Source organism: Podarcis pityusensis, assembly GCF_964106645.2.
Source record: "Podarcis pityusensis genome assembly, chromosome: 16".
NCBI lineage: Eukaryota > Metazoa > Chordata > Lepidosauria > Squamata > Lacertidae > Podarcis > Podarcis pityusensis.
In genome coordinates this window covers 7,704,625-7,719,831 of record NC_138041.1, presented here as the reverse complement: position 1 = coordinate 7,719,831, position 15,207 = coordinate 7,704,625, and the positions used below count along the sequence as shown (strand labels likewise).

Sequence of the window (15,207 nt, the reverse complement as noted above, 5' to 3'; positions counted from 1 at the left end):
GTAGCTTGTGCCATTCAAACTCCTCCGGGATACAGGGGCCTTGCACTTACCAATGTCCACGTGGTCTCTGCCCAGGGCTGCCAGCTTCAAGAAGAGAATCTCGTGGTAAACGCTCCTAAGGAGAAGAAGAGAACGAGGAGAGGGAATCAGAGCAGCGCAAAAGTCCCTGTGAAAGTGCCCATGGGACCACGGGGAATTTTTTAGCTTGGCAGCAGGGCACCTGACTTGCATGTAGAAGGCCCCCACTTTAAACCCCAGCATCTCCCGGTATGGCTGCCTGAAACTGTGGCGAGATGCTGTCAGTCAGTGCAGACAGCACTGAGTTGGATGGTCCAACACACTGAGAGGTAGCTCCCTATGTTCCTATTGAGGTTGAATCCTGACAAGACAGAAGTACTGTTTTTTGGGGACAGGGAGCGGGTGGGTGTGGGGGGCTCCCTGGTCCTGAATGGGGTAACTGTGCCCCTGAAGGACCAGGTGCGCAGCCTGGGAGTCATTCTGGACTCACAGCTGTCCATGGAGGCGCAGGTCAATTCTGTGCCCAGGGCAGCTGTCTACCAGCTCCACCTGGTACGCAGGCTAAGACCCTACCTGCCTGCGGACTGTCTTGCCAGAGTGGTGCATGCTCTAGTTATCTCCTGCTTGGACTACTGCAATGCACTCTATGTGGGGCTACCTTTGAAGGTGACCCGGAAATTGCAATTAATCCAGAATGCGGCAGCTAGACTGGTGACTGGGAGTGGCCACCGGGACCACATAACACCGGTTCTGAGAGATCTGCATTGGCTCCCAGTACGTTTCCGAGCACAATTCAAAGTGTTGGTGCTGACCTTGAAAGCCCTAAATGGCCTCGGCTCAGTATACCTGAAAGAGCGTCTCCACACCCATTGTTCAGCCCGGGCACTGAGATCCAGCGCCGAGGGCCTTCTGGCGGTTCCCTCATTGCGAGAAGTGAGGCTACAGGGAACCAGACAGAGGGCCTTCTCGGTAGTGGCGCCCGCCCTGTGGAACGCCCTCCCACCAGATGTCAAAGAGATAAACAACTACCTGACATTCAGAAGACATCTTAAAGCAGCCCTGTTCAGGGAAGTTTTTAATATTTAACGCTGTACTGTTTTTAACACTTGATTGGGAGCTGCCCAGAGTGGCTGGGGAAACTCAGCCAGATGGGCGGGGTATAAATAATAAATTATTATTATTATTATTATTATTATTATTATTATTATTATTATCATCAAACCACCCCTTTTTTCATGAGGACTGGAATCTTGGCTTGCCTTTAGGGAAAGGATCAAGGCAAAATAACAGGGCACTTGGATGAGGAAGGCCTCCGGTTCCGCCATCTCCAGGTACGTCTGCCCCAAATCCCAACAGTCTGACTTAATATAAGGCGTCTTCCTCTGTGACTATTTAAATATACCCTTCCTCCAGAAGCATGGGAAGCAGAATCCTACTTTTATCTTTAGAGGAGAGGGCCATGGCAGAGTAGCAGGCAGAGTCTGCCTTGCATGCAGAACGTCCAAGCTTCAATCCCCAACATGCCCAGGCAGGGCTGGGGAAAGACTCTCGCCTGAAACCCCGGAAGGCCTCTGCCAGCCAGTGTAGGCAACACTGGGCCAGGTGGGCCCAAGCTTGCCGCAGGGACGTGCAGGAGTGGGTGGGCAGAGGGGCAGGAGAGGAGAAACCGTACCTGGGCATGTGTGTCGTGCCGGACTGCTCCTTCACCGTGTCCAGGAACAGAGAGATGGCCTTGTGCATCTCACCCATCCCGACCGAGCTCAACACAGCCTCCAGGAACGAGAGCGAGAAGGGGTGGTTGTGTCGGCGCCAGGACTGGAGGCGGGTGGGGATGTTACCTGGGTGGGGTGTGAAGAAAGGCGGTTACGTGTCTGCGAGCGGACTTACGCATATTGCTTTGAGGGACTTGCTGCTGCTTAACTGTGTTGCACAAAATGTGGATTTTCTGCTGTTATTATTAGTTGTAACAGTATTTGGTACTCTGTGAATTTTGCACTATATGGGGTACGAGAGACAGAGAGTGTGTGCCTAAGTATGTACTGTGTTTATGCACATCCAACTGACGAGTGACTGCACTAGGGATGGGCGATATTTATTTTATTGGTTGAATTTATATACTGCCCTATACCCAGAGGTCTCAATATATATCAATATATTGTCCAAAACCGGTCTGAAGTCCATATTGTGATATTGGTTTCATAATTGTTGACCTGGCAATACAGTGGTACCTTGCTTCTCAAACTTAATCTGTTCCAGGAGTCTGTTCAACTCCCGAAACTGTTCGAAAACCAAGGCGCAGGTTCTGATTGGCTGCAGGAGCTTCCTGCACTCAAGTTGAAGCCGCGTCTGACGTTTGGCTTCTGAAAAACGTTCGCAAACCGAAACACTTACGTCTGGGTTTGTGGCATTCGGGAGCTGATTTGTTCGGCAACTAAGCCATTTGGGAACCAAGGTTGGCCTGTATATCAGGGCTGGGCGATATATCGTCCAAAACCGGTCTGAAGTCCATATCGCGATATTGCTTTCATAATTTTTGACCTGGCAATATATCACGAATCATGGTGTGTGTGTGTGTGTGTGTGTGTGTGTGTTTGTGTGTGTGTGTTATGCAAAAATCACAGTGTGGGAAAAACTATGAAGCCAGCCAATGCCTCTACATAGCTCCATCATTATTTCTGACATTGCAATATATCAATATGTGTGTTCAAGGCATGCGTGAGCGCGCATTGCCCCAAGCCCAGAAGTGGCAAAAAAATGAACCTAAAAAAGAGCGTAGAAAGGGCAAAAAAAGGCACAGAAACAGAGCCTAGCGACCCACAAGCCGTTACAAGTTCAATCCCAGGAGCCCTTGCATCGACTGTTAAGGCCTGTGGGGAGTGGGAGTTTGGGTAAGGAGGTTTAGAGGGAGCAACTGTGGCGTTTGCAGGCTTTTCCCAATAGTGTTTCAAATATTCGTGATTTCACTGACGTGCCTCGTTATGTAACCCTCAAGTAAATTGGGAGTTGCCCGTATAATCTTCTTTTGAGGTGGTGGGATAGGTAAAAGAGATTTCTGCTGAAATGTGAAGTGGTTATACAAGTTGAATGAATGAATGGATGGATGGATTAGGCCTCCCCTGCTGTTTGCCCCCAGGACAGAGAGGCAGACTGCTCTTGAACATGGAAGCTCCAGTCCTCACAAACACAGCTGGTGAAAGGCTAAATGGGATCACACCTATCTAGCTCAACAGTCCACACAGTGAACAAACAGGACGTGGCGGGGGCAGGCCATCTCCTGGTATGGTCCCTCCCCTCCCCGTAGCAACCCCACGAAAAGGTAACTCGTGGTCTTGCTATTCCCAGAATCCGCCGTTCTTACCGTGGAACCTCCAGAGGACGTAAAGCGGGGGGTAGCTGTCGGGGTCTGGCGTCAACACATCCCAGACCAAACGTATGTTCACGAGAAGGCCCTCCTGAGGCAAGCCCTGTGGAGAGGGAGGGCGGTCATTGGGGAAGGTCAGAGAGCACAAAACAAATACAGTGGTACCTCAGGTTAAGAACTTAATTTGTTCCGGAGGTCCGTTCTTAACCTGAAATTGTTCTTAACCTGAAGCACCACTTTAGCTAATAGGGGCTCCTGCTGCCGCCATACCGCCAGAGCACGATTTCTGCTCTCATCTTGAAGCAAAGTTCTTAACCCGAGGTACTATTTCTGGGTGAGCGGAGTCTGTAACCTGAAGCGTATGTAACCTGAAGCGTATGTAACCCGAGGTACCACTGTACTCTGTCTTTCTATGTTGCTGTCCACTCATACCGATCCCAAAGCGGCTTACCGACAATAAATAGCAATGGCGTAATGAAACACCGCAGGTACAACTCAAGTCACGTTGCATAATTAACCAATCGGTCAGTAAAACAACTGCGATGCTATTAACGGTCCGTCAGCTGAAATATAAGCCAAGAATCACAGCTGCAGTGTAAGCCGTATTGAGAAGCCAATGGTCAGGGATGAGGGGAGTTTAGCAACACTTGGGAGGGCCACACCCTGGCTCCTCCCCAACCCTGGTAACATAATCTTGGAATTATAGAGTTGGAAGGGACCCCAAGGGTCATCTAGTCCAACCCGCCCCCGAAATGCAGGAATCTCAGATAAAGCATCCAGGACAGATGACCACCCAATCTCTCCAAGGAAGGAGAGTTCACAACCTCCCGAGGGAGACGGTTCCACTACTGAGCAGATCTTCCTGTCAGATCTCTTATGGTAGGAAAGTCACAGGACAATTTCTGGACAACTTGCTTTAGGGCAGTGGGGAGGAACCAGAAGTTGCTAGACTACAACTCCCATCACCAGGGATGGCCAGGGCTAATGTGAGTGGCAGTCCAACTACACCTGGAGGACCATAGGCTCACTGTGTGAAACATGTCCCAGCCAATCAGAGATCACATATCACATAATAATAATAATAATAATAATAATAATAATAATAATAATAATAAAATTTATTTATACCCCTCTCTCCCTGACCAGAGCCAGGCTCAGGGCGGCTAACACCAATAAAATCACAGTAAAAACATAATAGAGAAAAAAGAGAGGAGGGGAAAGAAAAGAAAAAAACCCAATTTAAAATACAGGTTAAAATGCAATTTAAAATGCAGCCTCATTTTAAAATAGCTGATAAATCAATACCATAAGGGGAGGGAAACATAAGGGTCACACCAAGTCCAAACCAAAGGCCAGGTGGAACAGCTCTGTCTTGCAGGCCCTGCGGAAAGATGTCAAGTCCCGCAGGGCCCTAGTCTCTTGTGACAAAGCGTACCACCACGTCGGGGCCAGTGCTGAAAAGGCCCCGGCCCTAGTTGAAACCAGTCTAACCACCTTGCGACCTGGAACCTCCAAAGTGTTGTTATCTGTGGACCTTGAGGTCCTCCGCGGGGCATACCAGGAGAGGCAGTCCCGTAGGTACGTAGGTCCTAGGCCGCATGGCTTTTATGCACTTTCAGAGGTGTAAACTCCCATCACCCCGACTGCTGGGAGTTGGGAGTCCAGCAATTTCTGGAGGGCAACAGGCTCTGTGCCCCTGCTTTACACCTCTGCAATTGTATTTAGTATATGATCCCTGATTGGTTGGGATGTGTGTCCAGGGCAGGGAGTCTCTGGTCCTTTAGATCTCAATGGCCTCCCATCACCCCTGACCATTGGGCCAGGCTGCCTGGGGTTGATGGGAGTTGGAGTCCAACAATGTGTTGGAGGGCCATAGAAGGTTCCCACCTCTCTTGGTCCAACCTATTTCGCAGGGTTGTTCCCGTAAGGATAAGGAGGGATGGGGAGATGAGTCACCTGCGGCGCTGACTGGAAGTGCTTGCTAGCCAGGAGCAGCTGGGGGAGGCTGCTGGGCAGACCCAGGCGCTGGAAGTACCACACCAGGTTCCAGTAGATGATTGGGTGGTTGTCCACCAGCTCCGGCTGAGACAGGAAGTCCCCTCCCTCATTCTCCAGGAGGGTCTCCAGCTCCTTCCGCAGGACTAAGGGGCTCAGGTAGGCAAAGGCCAGGTGTTCCACTTCGGGGGCCGGACCCTGAGGAACCTGGAAGCGGGGGGAACGAAGCACAGGTAAGAACAAGGAAGGCGTCACGACAGACGTCAACCCTTGCGTTGCTCTCGCCCGTTTTCAACTTTACCGCCGGACCCCACAATATAAAAAAGGGGCCAGGATAAAGCTTCTGGGGGCCGCATTCCAACAGTAGGCAGGGCCAGGGGCAACGGGGGATGAGAGATTAATCTGAATTTCACCTTAGTATGTTTCTGGCAGTTCTTATTCTTAACCGTAAGCAGGCTTAAGCCCCGTCAGGTAAAAAGGTGGGGTATGAATAAATTTCTACATGCACACTCATATACATACCAGGCAAGCAAGAGGCAGTATCAGATTTTGGTGAGGACTAGAAAGTTGATTTTTGAATTTTACTTTAAAGAAGCTAAATCGCAGGCCCGGCGCCGTGCCTGGTAGGGATCGAACGTGGCCATACGGCATCAAGCCAATGTTCCAGAAGCGAGTCTGCAGCATTTAATGCCAAGGGGGTGAGCCCGGGTTCAAAATAGGCCTGTCTAGCTAGAATGAGGGGAGGGTGGGGACCACAGGCTCAGGGGCCAGATGTGGCCCTCCATATACATCCTTCGCTAGGCCTGCTTTGTACCCTAAGTGTTTTTTCCTGTAACTTGAAGTCACGGGTTTGAGTCCTACCCTCCCTTGAACCCTGATTATGCCCTCTGGTTTCCCTGGATGAGTCTCTTGCCTGAGGCAGGAACTAGCCCACCGCGCAAAGGTGCCATTTACATGTGTTGCCCCGCCCACTTCCGCCTCTGGCTCCGCCCACCACTGGCATCACGCGGCCCTCGAGAGCTTGCCCAAACGGGAATGAGGCCCTTGGGCTCTCTGTGTTGCTCCTCCTCTCATCGCAACTCCTCCATTTTCTAGCTGCAAGACCCAGAAGGCTCTCCCCCAAGCCCATCCGCACCGGAGACTCGGTGAAGCCGTTGCACAGAGACCCAGCCCTGGACTCCCTTCCGGGTTCCGGCTCAGCTTCATCCAGAGACAGGCAGTGGGAGCGGTCGCTGAGGACGGGGCCCTGGCTCCCTGGGGCGGGGGCTTCGCTGTCCCGCGGCCAGTCGGAGGAGATAGAGCTGGTGTCCGAGGTGTCAGCGATGCTGGGGAGGCGGAAATGATGGAGAGAAAAACATCTACTCAATATATATGCCAATGTATTCTAGTCCTTCTTTTTATTTATTTTTTTTGCAAACATGAGGACTAGAGCCTTACTTAAAAAAAGGGAAAATCACATGTCCATATGTGTAATAAATAAATCCCTGCACCTAGAAAACTAGAATGCTGGAGAAGATGCTGCTGGACTCCATCATCCTGACATACTAGATTTCTAGGTGCATGGAATATTTGGAGGGGTTTTTATGCTTTTGCTTTTTGGACTTTTTTTTTAAAAAAAAGAGGAATTGAGCTCTCCTCTGAAGGTCAGAAAGGCACAACCCAGACACATAGGGCTGTATCCAACCGAGCTCTACTCAAGAGTAGACCTATTGAAAATGGACCTAAATTAGTTTCAATGGTTCTCCTTTGAAAAAAGGCCCAGCATTGCATACAATTCCAGGCTGACCACAGTTTGCTGTTAAGAACAGTCTCAGTTCTCTAATTCTCTGCCAGCCATCCGCTCTGACGCCACCTACTGGTGGCTCCCTGACTTCCGCCCCACCAGTCTTAGGAGCCTTTCATTGGTTGTAAGCACTGCCTGTCATTGCCTCTGGTGCCACCAAGTGGTGGGCCCCCTAAGTTCCGCCCCACCAGTCCCAATGGACAGCAGCCAGTGCTGCTGACCAGGCCACCCCTATAATGACAGGGGAGTGGAACCGCCCGGGGTTCTGACCTGGGGGCCGCCTGGAAATCCTGGATCTCAATGCTGAGGAAGGGCACGAAGGGGCGGGCGCAGAAGGAGCAGGTGGTGTTGAGGTTGGAATCGTCCGAACTCCAGCCGGCCATCACCTCTTCATCGTACACCAGCGAGCTGCAGGCCTGGCACCGGGAACAGCTGGAGAGAAGGACCTGAGCAGGACGGGAGGAAAGTCAGGAAAGAACTTGCTTGGCAAAGGCCCATAGAATCACAGAGGGCAAAGAGTGGCTTGCAGACTGTCCGTTGAAACAAGACAGTTCCTGGCCTGCAAGCTTAAAGTCACGGCACACAAGGGCAAAGGATTAGGGAGGGAAGAGGAAAAAAGCAAGCTCTGGCACTGGCTCTTGAAGAACCGGTTCTTATTTGTGGCACAGGAACAACTCAGGAGTGGGAGGTACCTAATGGAGCTCGTATTTCAGAAGAAGGTGGGGGACAGTGTTGTGTAAGGGTTACAGTGACAGACTTGGACCTGCGAGACCTGAGTTCTAGTCTCTCTGCTCACCGGCTAACCTTGGACCATTCACAGGCCCTCAGACTAACCCACCTCCTGGGGTTGTTGCAAGGATGAATTGGAGTTGGGGCAGGGGGGAACCGTGTACCTTGATCTCCTAGGGAGAAAAGGCACAGTAGAAATGTAATACTAAATTAAATGAAATTAAACAGTCGAGCAGCAGTGTTTTGAACCAGCTGGAGTCTCCAGATCAAGCCCCCGAAAGCAGCCCCACATTAAAGGTAAAGGGACCCCTGACCATTAGGTCCAGTCGTGACCGACTCTGGGGTTGCGGCGCTCATCTCGCTTTTTTGGCCAAGGGAGCCGGCGTACAGCTTCCGGGTCATGTGGCCAGCATGACTAAGCTGCTTCTGGAGAACCAGAGCAGCGCACGGAAACGCCGTTTACCTTCCCGCTGGAGCGGTACCTATTTATCTACTTGCACTTTGACGTGCTTTCGAACTGCTAGGTTGCCAGGAGCAGGGACCGAGCAATGGGAGCTCACCCCGCCGCGGGGATTCGAACCGCCGACCTTCTGATCGGCAATTCCTAGGCTCTGTGGTTTAACCCACAGCGCCACCCGCGTCCCAGCCCCACATTGAGTGCATTGCAAATAACTGAGGCTTAATTATGATGCTTGGAGAGTACACCTACAGTACATTAAAGTACGGATGGTGGAGAGAGGAGCTTTTGAGGGATGCAGGGAGAACGAGTCAGGGATGGCAAGCTGGAATATACCTCAACCGCTGGAGACTCTGTCAGCAAATCAGTGGATTTCCGGAGGTTGAAACTGCACAAGGAGCTGTTCGAATAATCGTACTCGCTGCCCAGGGACACGGAACTCTGTTGCAAAGAAAAGGGGGGTGGGAGATAATTGTTGAATTTTGTAGCATAAACCGTAAGAAGAAATAACGCACACCTCAAATGGAGACAGTGAATCGAGTAACCAAGCAAGGAGGAAGGGCGATAATAGGAACCCGGGTAGAGGCAACTCCCCATTTACATGGGGGTTAAGTCCCGAGGCAGCGCACACTTAAGCGAAATTACGTTTACTGGGAACACCATTGAAGAGGCCTGCAAACACCACAATCGCTCCCTCCAAACCTCCATGCTCAAATTCCGACTCCCTGACTCCCCAGGCCTCAAAGGTTGGTGCAAGAGCTCGCGGGATTGCACTTGCAAAGGCTTGTGGGATTGCTAAACATAGTTTCGCGCCACTTTTGCACTCTTTCAGGGCCGTTTTCACCCCTTTTCATGCCACTTCCGGGTTTGTTTTTCATCTCCGCCAAGCTAAGCAGTTGGCTCCTTACCTCTCTCGCCCTGACCTAGCCACTGTGATCCACGCGACTGTCACCTCCAGACTGGATTATTGTAACTCGCTCTATGTGGGGCTGCCCTTGAGACTGACCCAGAAACTCCAGCGGGTGCAGAATGCTGCAGCAAGACTCCTTACGGGGTCCTCGCTGCGGGATCACATTCACCCGGTGCTATACCAGCTGCACTGGCTCCTGGTGGAGTATAGGATCAGGTTTAAGGTGCTGGTTTTAACCTTTAAAGCTCTATACAGCCTAGGACCCTTGTACCTACGGGACCGTCTCTCTTACCGCCTCTCCTGGTATGTCCCACGGAGGACCTTATGGTCTTCAAACAAAAACATATTGGAGGTCCTGGGAGGTTAGGCTGGCCTCAACCAGAGCCAGGGCTTTTTTGGCCGTGGCCCCAATCTGGTGGAACGCTCTGTCACAAGAGACTAGGGCCCTGCGGGACTTGACATCTTTCCGCAGGGCCTGCAAGACGGAGCTGTTCCACCAGGCCTTTGGCCAGGGCACAGCCTGACCCCCTCCTCCTGTCATCCTAATAGAACTCTAGCCCAATGGTTGCCATTAATCTGATTTGAACTGATTTTATAATGAAATGAAATGATTTTAGAATGTTGTATCATTTTATTGTTGTTAGCCGCTCTGAGCCCAGCTTCGGCCGGGGAGGGCGAGATATAAATAAAATATATTATTACTATTATTATTATTACTTTGGCGAGACGCAGCCCTTGAACACACATAAATGAGGAGTTGCCTAAACAGGCCAGAAGCCTTTATTGCGCAACCTGCTTTGTTCCAGAACCACTTCTGGCACGGTTACCGCGCAGCCTGCTGCTCAGGGCTCCCTACCTCGGAGGCAGTGGAGCCCGGGCGCTCGCGAGGAAGCAACAAGCGGCTTTCCAGCGGGCTGCGGCGAGGTGGGAGGTCCCGCTGCTCGGACCCACGGCGTGCGTGCGAATGCTCCGCGGTGGCGCCGTGTCTCAGCGACGGCCGCTTGATGGGCGAGAGCAGCTGCTGGAGTTTGGCAGCCAGGCTTCTGCGCGGTGTGCCGCTCCCTATGCCGCGGTTCTCCGACCCTGTGGTAGAGCCATCCAACCGCCCCGGGCCCGGCTGAGTGTCCACGCTGCTCAGGGTCAACCTGTCGCTCTCGTCCGTCAAGAAGCTGCTGACGTCTGACAGGCTCCCGTCCTCGGAGCTCCCGGCCCGGCCTTGCAGCCAGTGGGGCAGGGCGGGGAGCGTGCTGCTGCTGCCGTGGTCTGTGGCGTCCAGGCCCTTGGTCACTGCAAAGCGGGAGAGGACAGGAAAGGACTGATATGGGTTACAGCAGTACGTTTCCGAGCACAATTCAAAGTGTTGGTGCTGACCTTTAAATCCGTAAACAGCCTCGGCCCAGTATACCTGAAGGAGCGTCTCCACCCCCATCGTTCTGCCCGGACACTGAGGTCCAGCGCCAAGGGACTTGTGGCAGTTCCCTCAGTGTGAGAAGTGAGGTAGCAGGGAACCAGGCAGAGGGCCTTCTCGGTAGTGGCGCCCGCCCTGTGGAATGCCCTCCCATCAGATGTCAAGGAAATAAACAACTATCTGACTTCTAGAAGACATCTGAAGGCAGCCCTGTTCAGGGAAGTTTTTAATGTGTGACATTTTAATGTATTTTTAATCTTTGTTGGAAGCCGCCCAGAGTGGCTGGAGAAACCCAGCCAGATGGGTGGGGTACAAATAATAAACTATTATTATTATTATTAGGCCAGGGCGTGGGGTCAAATGCGGCCCTCCAAGCCATGCTATCCGGCCCTCAGGGCACGCCAAGCACTGTCCCTGCTTTGCACCCTCCTTGACGGTTTTTGCCTAGCTGGAACCTGTCCGTGGACTCTGCTTGTGCCTCTTGGCCTGCCTTAATGTCAGGTAAAGCAGGTGGGGTGTGCAAATGTGTGTAAGGAAGTGTCGTACTGTAAGAAATAAAATTCATGCTCATTGCCCCTCCCACTTTGGGCTCTGGCCCCGCCCACCACTGGCACACAGCCCTTGGAATGTTCACTGCCCCTCCCACTTTGGGCTCTGGCCCCGCCCAACACTGGCACACAGCCCTTGGAATGCTCGTTGCCCCTCCCACTTTGGGCTCTGGCCCCGCCCACCACTGGCACATGGCCACCGGAAACCTGCGAGAGAATGCGGCAGATACAGCGGGGCAGAAAGGTATTGCTGAAGTGTTGGCCGAGTTAAGAGAAAAAGCGAGTAAGAGCAACACTAGAACTCGGGGACATCCAGCGTTAAACTGTGGAACTCCCTGCCACAGGAGGCAGTGACGGCCACCAAGGTGGATGCCTTTAAAAGGGGACTGGGCAAATTCACGGAGGGGAAGGCTATCAAGGCCAATAGCAACGACGGCTGTCTTCTGACTCCACAGTCAGAGGCAGTGATGCTTCTGTCACAGTCGGAGGCAGTGATACCAGCTGCAGGAAGCCACAAGAGAGAACAATGCTCTTGTGCTCAGGTCTGACTGATCTAAGGGCTCTTATTAGGTTCTCCCTCCTCCCCCCGTTGGATATATTGATCCTGCTGCAACTATTTTCGAGATCCTTAATGCATTTTGCCCATCTCCCATTTTAAAAAAGAAAGGAAGGAAGAAAAGAAATAGGAGATGTTGCCACTCTCCAAGGACCCCTCCGCCCGCCTCCAAAACTCACCACGAGCCACTCCAGCTTCTGGCTCCTGCTGAGGGAAACTGAGGCTGCCGCTCTTCACCAGCGACGTGGACGGAAGGTTCTCGGTCACGTTGCCCCCAGACCAAGTCGTCTGCCGCTGCAGATTGGACCGGGACCGGGAGCGGGAGCCTGGCATCTTGATGCCTCTGCCTTCTGCCAATGGAAGCAGGGAGAAAAATGCTGTCTCCAGCAGCCAGCTCGGACCAAACCTTTGAAGTCCTTTGCATCATGATTAACCTGCTAGCATATCCATCCCAATGAGCTCTAGATGACACTTTTCTGAAGCTGCTTCACGTCCCCCCACCCAGACCCCACCTCAAAGCAGTTTGCGGAAATCAAATCACACTTTGGATTTGATATCCTGCTTTATCACTACCCGAAGGAGTCTCAAAGCGGCTAACAGTCTCCTTTCCCTTCCTCCCCCACAACAAACACTCTGTGAGGTGAGTGGGGCTGAGAGACTTCAGAGAAGTGTGACTGGCCCAAGGTCACCCAGCAGCTGCATGTGGAGGAGCGGGGAAGCGAACCCGGTTCCCCAGATTACGAGTCTACGGCTCTTAACCACACCACCACACTGGCACCTTTCAACTATCAACACTCTCCCTCAACATTTCTCTCTTTCCCTGAACTGCCTCCGCCAGGGGCTGTTCTCCCAGGTAACACCTGAGGTAGCAAGGCCCCTTCCATCGGCTTGCCAAGCTTGCCCCATCTTCCATGTGACAGCCCTTTAGCTATACGAATATGGCTATCATGGTCTCCTCTCAAGACTCCTCTTTCCCAGGCTAAACATACCCAGCTCCTTCGACTGTTCCTCATAAGGCAAGGTTTCCATACCTGACTGGCTGCTGACGCTCTGCGATTCTGCCTCACGCTGCCGCTGCCGCAGAGGCTGGCGGAACTGGGCGGCCCCCAGGACGACGTTCCGCAGCTTGGCCCAGCGGAGGCGGCCTCCCTGGGTACCAGACGGCCATTTGCATTCCAAAATGGCCTATGGATGAGCAGGAGGAGGAGGTGAGAGGGCAACAAAGCAAGTGGCGGGCAGAAGGGAGATCTCGGGCTCTCAAGATCATATAGCACTGGTCCTGAAAGACCTACATTGGCTCCCAGTACATTTCCGAGCACAATCAAAGTGTTGGTGTTGACCTTTAAAGCTCTAAACCACCTTGGCCCAGTATACCTGAAGGAGTGTCTCCATCCCCATCGTTCTGCCCGGACACTGAGGTCCAGCGCCAAGGGCCTTCTGGCGGTTCCCTCACTGCGAGAAACAAAGCTACAGGGAACAAGGCAGAGGGCCTTCTTGGTAGTGGCGCCCCCCTTGTGGAACACCCTCCCACCAGATGTCAAAGAGATAAACTACTACCTGAAATTTAGAAGACATCTGAAGGCTTCAGGGAAGTTTTTAATGTGTGACATTTTAATGTATTTTGCTGTGGGTTAAACCACAGAGCCTAGAACTTGCCGATCAGAAGGTTGGCGGTTTGAATCCCTGCAACGGGGTGAGCTCCCATTGCTCGGTCCCTGCTCCTGGCAACCTAGCAGTTTGAAAGCACTTCAAAGTACAAGTAGATAAATAGGTACTGCTCCAGTGGGAAGGTAAATGGCGTTTCCGTGCGCTGCTCTGGTTCACCAGAAGCGGCTTAGTCATGCTGGCCACATTACCCGGAAGCTGTACGCCGGCTCTCTCGGCCAATAAAGCCAGGTGAGCGTCGCAACCCCAGAGTGGGCCACGACTGGACCTAATGGTCAGGGGTCCCTTTACCTTAATCTTTGTTGGAAGCCGCCCAGAGTGGCTGGGGAAGCCCAGCCAGATGGGAAGCGTACAAATAATAAATTATTATTACTATTACTTTTTTTTTTTATATATATAAATTTTTATTAGTTTTACAAAATTTTTAAAACAATACAAACATATAAAAAGACATACAAACACGTATAGTTTCATGACCTTTTTTTCATAAACCTTCTTTCTCGGACTCCCCCATACCTCCCCTTTCTGCATCCCAATGTCCAAAATTTTCCAGCAACTTCTAAATAGTTTTGTCAAACATATGTCTTCTTGATCTTTCCTCTAAATTATTATTACTATTACTACTGGTAGATCTCAGGGCAATTTGCCGAAGATCAGCAAGGGATTTTGATCCCCAGTTATAAAGCTTTCGTCCCCTCCCTAAATTGGGTGAGAAATAATGCTTAGGGGCGGAACTAGGCATGAGCATCCTTCTGCAGTTCCCTGGCCTGAATATGTGGCTCTTTCTATCATCCTCAGAGTCCCCTGGGCAAGTCCCCTACAGCCTCTTCCATTCCAGAACCACACAGGAGCACAGGCCTGCAGGTACCAGTTCCAAGCCCTCTCAGCCTTGCACTGAGACAACATCTCCCATAGCTCAGCCAGCTGGGCTTGCTCGGAGCTCTCCAGGGTCCTGATCTGTCTTTTCAACTCCTGACTCTGGGCCAGAAAACCTCTCGTAATCACCGCCACTTCTCTCTGCAGGTCCCCTGAGCCCCAGGGGGAACAGCAGACGCCGGACACACATCCTTATACCCTGTGCCCTGTTGAAGCAGAATGCCCTCTGACAGAGCCGAGGGAAAGTGGAGAGGTCTGCAAGCGAGGTACCTTGTTGTAGTAGCCATAGGTGATGGTGTTGGGCACGATACCGGCCCGCTTCATCTCCAGCAGCACTCGGACAGAGAGGACAGGCTCGCCGTATTGACCACACAGCTGCATCAGGATTCGATAGCACACCTGAGAAGCGGGAGGGCAAAGAGATGGCATGAATGGTTGTGGATTGCTTATCCCCTTCCCTGCCTTACCCCTTGCCAAGGGAGAATCCCACGCCACAGACCTGCAATTCAGTATATCTGAAGGAGCGTCTCCACCCCCATCGTTCTGCCCGGACACTGAGGTCCAGCACCGAGGGCCTTCTGGTGGTTCCCTCACTTGAGAAGCCAAGTTACAGGGAACCAGGCAGAGGGCCTTCTCGGTAGTGGCACCCGCCCTGTGGAACGCCCTCCCAACAGATGTCAAAGAGAACAACAACTACCAGACTTTTAGAAGACATCTGAAGGCAGCCCTGTATTTACGGGACCACCTCTCCTGGTATGCCCCACAGAGGACCTTAAGGTCCATGAATAATCATAGTTTAGAGGTCCCGGGCCCTAAGGAAGTCAGATTATCCTCCACTAGGGCCAGGGCCTTCTCAGTGATGGCTCCGACCTGGTGGAATGCTCAGTCCTATGAGACCAGG

At 52.1% G+C, this 15,207-nt stretch overlaps 1 protein-coding gene and 1 long non-coding RNA gene across 4 annotated transcripts in view; one reads left to right on the top strand and one right to left on the bottom strand.

Annotated features, from left to right (window-relative positions):
* DENND4B (DENN domain containing 4B) overlaps positions 1-15,207 on the bottom strand; it is a 50,770-nt gene that overhangs the window by 1,272 nt on the left and 34,291 nt on the right. For all 3 annotated transcript variants that reach the window (XM_080984492.1, XM_080984494.1, XM_080984493.1), the window contains exons 17-27: positions 14,577-14,705; positions 12,797-12,950; positions 11,945-12,115; positions 10,110-10,540; positions 8,680-8,784; positions 7,428-7,603; positions 6,510-6,699; positions 5,336-5,581; positions 3,377-3,482; positions 1,691-1,856; positions 51-115 (exon numbers count right to left, since the gene is read on the bottom strand). In XM_080984492.1, the coding sequence (XP_080840618.1) occupies positions 51-115; positions 1,691-1,856; positions 3,377-3,482; positions 5,336-5,581; positions 6,510-6,699; positions 7,428-7,603; positions 8,680-8,784; positions 10,110-10,540; positions 11,945-12,115; positions 12,797-12,950; positions 14,577-14,705 (1,939 nt within the window). The remainder of the gene's footprint in view (positions 1-50; positions 116-1,690; positions 1,857-3,376; positions 3,483-5,335; positions 5,582-6,509; positions 6,700-7,427; positions 7,604-8,679; positions 8,785-10,109; positions 10,541-11,944; positions 12,116-12,796; positions 12,951-14,576; positions 14,706-15,207) is intronic.
* LOC308465176 overlaps positions 1-15,207 on the top strand; it is a 154,796-nt gene that overhangs the window by 126,330 nt on the left and 13,259 nt on the right. The window lies entirely within an intron of this gene.